Source organism: Rhynchophorus ferrugineus, unplaced genomic scaffold (genome assembly GCF_030347505.1).
Source record: "Rhynchophorus ferrugineus isolate W39M unplaced genomic scaffold, kcgeb_rfMv2 rfM3, whole genome shotgun sequence".
Lineage (NCBI taxonomy): Eukaryota > Metazoa > Arthropoda > Insecta > Coleoptera > Curculionidae > Rhynchophorus > Rhynchophorus ferrugineus.
The window spans coordinates 64,826,260-64,832,259 of record NW_027472582.1 but is presented as its reverse complement, the minus strand read 5'-3'; the positions used below and the strand labels follow the sequence as shown (position 1 = coordinate 64,832,259).

Here is a 6,000-nt window from a genome sequence, read left to right as displayed (position 1 = left end):
CTAAATTATTTTTGGATATACAGTGGCTTTAATAACGAGACAATTAAAATGATATCTCAAGTTACACTGAACCGGTTTACTTGAAATTTGGTACATAGTAAATTTATAAGAGCCCCGGCTTGGTGGCGCAGTGGTAAAGGCGATAGGACGGTCTTCCTACTGTTGCGATAGCCGCGGGTTCGAATCCTGCTGGGGCATGGTCGTAAATGTATGTTTGTGATTGTTTAAAATTTATGATTCTCCTAGGCAAAAGTGTAAAATCTGACAAGGAAAATGATCTCAGTCACACCAGTAACCAGGTTGGGTAAGACCGGATGTCTTCTGGGATGATTTCTAAAGTTGGTCACTCGCCAGTCGGTAGGCTTAATGGTGAGGACCGTGGTTCGGAGCCCACGTAAAACTGTAGGTCCAGTCCAGATAAATCCACAGTTGGTAAAAGGAGACTTTAAAATATATTTTTAAAAAACTATTTTTTAAAAATTCGAAAATGACAAAAAATGGTGAAAACATTTCTCGTTTTTTTTTTATAAAAAAACTTGTTTGAATCTAAATGAAGCGTTTCCTTTAATGCAATTGTATCAACAAGGGTGTGCCATTTTTTAAAAACCCTCCACTTTATTAACCTGTAACTTGTTGGATATTTGATTTTTTCACTTTTTTTTAAATGGCTAAAAATGCATGGCTTTAGATTAGAATTCATCGATATCACATAGGATTTCAATCAACACTGAAAAACAAATAATATACAATTTATTTATCAAGGACGTTATCTTGACAAACAAAATAATATGCTTTTTATTTTGACCCGTCACACTCTCACAGTGGATAATTTATTCATCGGCCATCTCTGAATCATAGCTAAAAAGTGACTGGGTCGCATTCCCGTCGCCGATGATGAAATCCTCAACACCAAACAAAGAGGATGCGGGAGATACAAATGTCGGAATCAGTGATTCGACGACATCTTCTACCACGTCCGGTGGTATAGCGATATGTATGTTCTTGATGCTCTAAAATGACCGATATGAAATCAAAATCAATTGTTTCGTTGAAAAACGTACGTTAATAGGTAAATCATGTAGATTGGTCCGATGGATTTGTCCGTTCTCGTCGCTATAATGTAGGCTTTCGTCGATTTTCATTTGTTGGTCGTAATATGTGGACAAGCGGAACAAGCGTTCGGAACAACGCGCTATATATCCCATCTGCTTGATGGCATCCCAGGTTTCGGAAAATCGGGTGTTTCTTAATTTACTGTACAATTCAGTTTCAGATTCCTTATTCTACAACCAAAGTAGGAAATAAACTAACCTAGAATACATATATTATAAAGTCTATTCAAAGTTATTTTGTACATACGTCATCTAAATTTGTGACATCAAAAAGTCGCAATGTTGCCGCATCAACTCTGAGTTTTAGTTCAGTTTAGCTTTGACATAAAACAAAATTCTAATCTAAATAAAATAATTGAACAAAAATGTTATCAAATATAATTTATTTTAAGATTATGGTACATCTAAAAACTACATTTAATTATACAGCCACAATAGTTTATAGGTTAGAGTTATAACCTCTTATCACTATTGCTTTCAAGAATTTTGCATTCGTCTGACAACCGAATGACTTTGACAGTGTCATTCATTTACGAGTTCGAACTAATCAGACAGCATTTTTTTCTATGGACAGCATTGTGTTTCTTTTAAACATACTGATGTACAAAAAAACTTTAAATAGGCTGTATTTTAATTATATCGTATAAAATTTGAAGCTTTATTGTGAAAAATCGGTTCAATATATTTTATTCAAAATATTATCCAATTTTATTGTAGGCGATTTATGGATTTAATCTAGAAAGAACTATGAATCTTTTGAGAATGTACTACATACGTATCGACCCATTTTAAACTTTCCAAATATGTTTTCACCGGTTTTGCAACATGTGATCGAGCGTTGTTATGCTGAAGGATAACATTGCTGTCATGGCTTGTTTTAGCAGGGTAATTTTATTGAAGCGTACTTTCATTCATTCAGTCACTGACTTTGCGACTGCCCAAGCCTCGTCCGCAGTTAAACCCAGCGCCATTTCCTTTTATCTAGTTGTATTTTCCACATTTTATATTATTCACCGAGCCATATAATCGGACCTAAAAGATGTTGAAATCGATGGAACATGTTTGCCATGAACTTCAAACAGCCTTCGATGACCTTTAGTCAAAAAAGTAAAACAATTTAGACATTTTCAACGCGCTGAACAAATTGTTTGCTCACACTTCGACGAAACTGTATAGTGAAAAAGGAAGATATAAGAAAGGAAAGTGAGACGTAAGAACGTGAAGTTGGTTACAAATACACCCAATACCATTTAATATAGAGTAACACCTTCTGTTGTGAATCCTTTAAAATTAATGTACAGTCCTATAGATTTAATTAAAAAAACTGTAAGCTCAGGATTTTGAAGCAGAAACAATAACTTTGACTTAGCAGATTTCTGACTTTGTCTCTCTTAATTTAAGAGTGCGGACACTTGCGGTTAATTGACCGCGTATTGACTGCGAGTGACTTGCGTATATAAATCATCGTTTTTTTATTTGTATGTGAGCAAGAGTAGCATTCTAATTCACTCTAATCTTCATCTTCTGAAGATGCATTTAGATGAAATTAATGCGAGTGCCGAGTTATGTTTAAACTTTTTCACAATAGTATGCTGCCTCTTACCACATCTAAAACGTCAAAACCAAAAACTATTTTTATCGATGATCGAAAAGCATATTTTCTCGAGTCGAATCAGAATAAACAAAATAAAAAATAAAGCTTAACGACTGTCGAAATCCTTCAAAATTCATCATAATTACCAAATAAATTGATACCATTTATCTCAACAAATCAATTAATTTATAATGAAACAAAGTACCACAATAAATTAACAATCTATATAAAAATATAAAATGGTTGTAGCTATATATGATACCTTTTGCTCATATTTATCCAACATATCCAGTTGCATCTGCTGTAATATAGCTCCCCATTTATTGGTGATGTCCAGCATAGCCTCTATGATGGCCTTATCGGACGGAATTACTTCAATATTATGTTTTTCGAATTCCTTCTCCAACTCGTGCCATTCCTCTGACAATTTCAACGCCAAGAAATTTTCAGCCACCAATAAAGTTACCTGCATTTAACACAGTCCATCAAGAAGTGAATATATTAACCACTCGGTTCCTGTTAATAACCTGGTCAAGACCGGAAAGCTCTTCGTTGTATAACCTATAAAATTCGTCAGCTATGTCGACAGTTTCCTTTTGTTTGACATTAAGGATTTGTAATAAACAGTATATCTTCGGTCTAGAGCTGATTAACATGTCCGCTATGGATGGGTTCCCACCGAATTTTTGACATGGACAATACGTCTCATAAAATTGAATCCTACCCATTATTGGTAAAAGCGGATCTAAGATGAATTAAAATAAATTAATGGAATTAAAATTTAGTTACTTTATTATGTTAATAATTATGTAAGTAATTAAGCTTTATATCTAGTTTTGTGAATATGTGGTGTAAAGTTAGTAGGAAGTGCAGACACATCTAACCAGTTGATGCATCAAGAAGCATTGAAAAAAGAATACAATTTATTAGACTGGAACACTTCAAATTGATATTTATTTCAGATCTGCCTAGAGATGAGCTCATTGACGTCGTATTTTGATGATTTTGACGTCGCTGACGATACTTTTTCTTCGCGACCTCCAGGGTCAACGGTACCATTCAAGAACGTTTACAGAACCATTACAGGCCATCATTTTCCATAAGAAGCATTACACACTGCGCGTATTGCAACTTAAGATCGGCACCGCAACAACTACATGGCTAGATAACGTCACGTACCTAGTTCTCCACTTCGACCGACGATTCGTTTGGCATTTCCGAAATCGAAAATCAGGAAATCCAGGAAGGTTCGGGACTAACAAAACTTGCTATATTCTCTGATCTACCCTTCTAGCAGAGTTCCCATTTCCATCTAATGAATATTTCACAAGACGTTAATTTGGTTGTTACACCCAACCAGGTAAAAGAGATTCAACTTTTCCAAAACAAACTCCTCAGGAGAATTTGAAAACACTCCACGGTTTGTCAGAAATAATCAAATTCACAGAGAAACTGAGACTCCAGATATCAAGCACTTCATATGTCAACTCTTGCAGAAACAAATCCGCACAAGTTAGCACCGCGTCATCACTAACCTCCTCTTTTCCCGTGCTGAAACGACTTCATCCGTTGTTACCGTCATATCAAGTTAGGGAAACTATAGTTAGTTTCACTATCAGTTCTTTCGCCGTGACCTCGGGCCCAATAATGGCTGCCCGGTTAGCGGATACCATATCCCCAAATTTAATGAAGTAGCTGTATCGACCAACAGGAGTCAACTGTGAGGCGATTTCGATTTAGCATATTGATAAACTCAGAGGCAGTCCCACATAACCAGGTCCAACTGGTCACTCCAGGGATGTATCTGCGATGATGTATACGTCATGCTGGTTTTAGACGAGAAAAAAATTTTAATTGATTAAACTGTCAGTTGATTATCATCTATACATAGCCAGTGTTTGTAGAGAATGTAAATATCTCAGTCGCTCAAAACCCACTCTAGTGTTTATCGTTGGCGTTCTTTTTCGACTGAACATTATATATCGCGTCTTAATCGAATAACTTCATTTTTAACAATTATCTTGGGGAGAAAGGCGCAAAATTGGTTTTAAGCATTGCTTTGGACTAGTTTGAGTTTGCAGATTTCAAACTATAACAAGTCCAAGTATTGGACATCTCAGGAAAGAGAGCTCTAATAGTATGCTGTTAAGATATAAAGCTGATCAAAAAATTATTCTTAGATACGTGAGATATAAGTTGAACCCGTCTATTCACTCAAGCCCAAAATAGTTTGTCAAATAAATGTATGTTGTTATACTTATATGTATCAACATACATCATTACACTAACAAGCTTCAACTAAGATTCTAACCTAACCCAAATGTAACTGATACTAAAAAATGAATAACACTAAATTATCTAGAAATCTAGAAATATAATATCTATTATATAACACTTAATACATACCTTTTATGACACCATTCGAATCTACTTTAACAGACAACACATTGTTTTCTTGTCGGAATATGTCCATCAATAAAGATCTTATTCCTTGTCCATTCTTTCTCCATGTGATTAAGTACGGTACACATTCCACTATCTCGCACAAATCAACCAAGACACCTAATCCAACAATTTTTATTGGAAGACAACTCATCTAGAGCAAAATATTTTTATTTGGCATAGAAATGACGTTATATTATTCTATATATTAGCTGCTGGAAGATTGACCAGTGATATCCAATGGTGAAAATGCGAAGCATCAAGGTAAATAACTATTAAAGAATCTAACTGTTAAATTCCATGGTTCTAACATCTCTGTACATAATAACGGTGGGCCCTTTGATATTATTAAATTATTTAGTATATGCAAATGCATTGCACTTTTAACATTCATTACTTATTGTTGTTTGACTCGAAGAAATGCTGCTAAAGACAATAAAACACTTTTAGAAATTAGTGGTAATTATTTTTAATTATCAGTTTAGGGTTCAAAGATTTAAAAGTGGTGGTTTTGATGTTAACGATAAAGAACATCCCGGAGAACCATAAAAGTTCAAAGACAATGGATTGCGAAACATTTTGGACGAAAACTCAGCTCAAACTCCCAAAGAACATTCAGTTAAGAGATTTCAGAGATTAACAGTTGATATATGACTGGCGTTTGCATGTGATAGGAATGATCTAAAAAATAGAAGAATAGCTACGGCATAAACTGAGTGAAAATGCCATTTTGAATAGTTTCAATGTTCGTTATTTCTCAAGTAATATTTTGCTAAAAATATTGTTTCATTTCAACACTGTATTAATTTAGAATCAGTTTAGTAGTAGTGATGCTACTACTGAAGAAATAGG

At 34.5% G+C, this 6,000-nt stretch overlaps 1 protein-coding gene across 1 annotated transcript in view; it reads right to left on the bottom strand.

The window, feature by feature from the left end:
• Positions 1–733: 733 nt before the first annotated feature.
• LOC143192701 (cilia- and flagella-associated protein 69) overlaps positions 734–6,000 on the bottom strand; it is a 21,948-nt gene continuing 16,681 nt past the window's right edge. The window contains exons 11-15 of the mRNA XM_076398196.1: positions 5,113–5,302; positions 3,234–3,451; positions 2,969–3,172; positions 1,062–1,283; positions 734–1,010 (exon numbers count right to left, since the gene is read on the bottom strand). Coding sequence (XP_076254311.1) covers positions 831–1,010; positions 1,062–1,283; positions 2,969–3,172; positions 3,234–3,451; positions 5,113–5,302 — 1,014 coding nt within the window. The 3' untranslated portion in view covers positions 734–830. The remainder of the gene's footprint in view (positions 1,011–1,061; positions 1,284–2,968; positions 3,173–3,233; positions 3,452–5,112; positions 5,303–6,000) is intronic.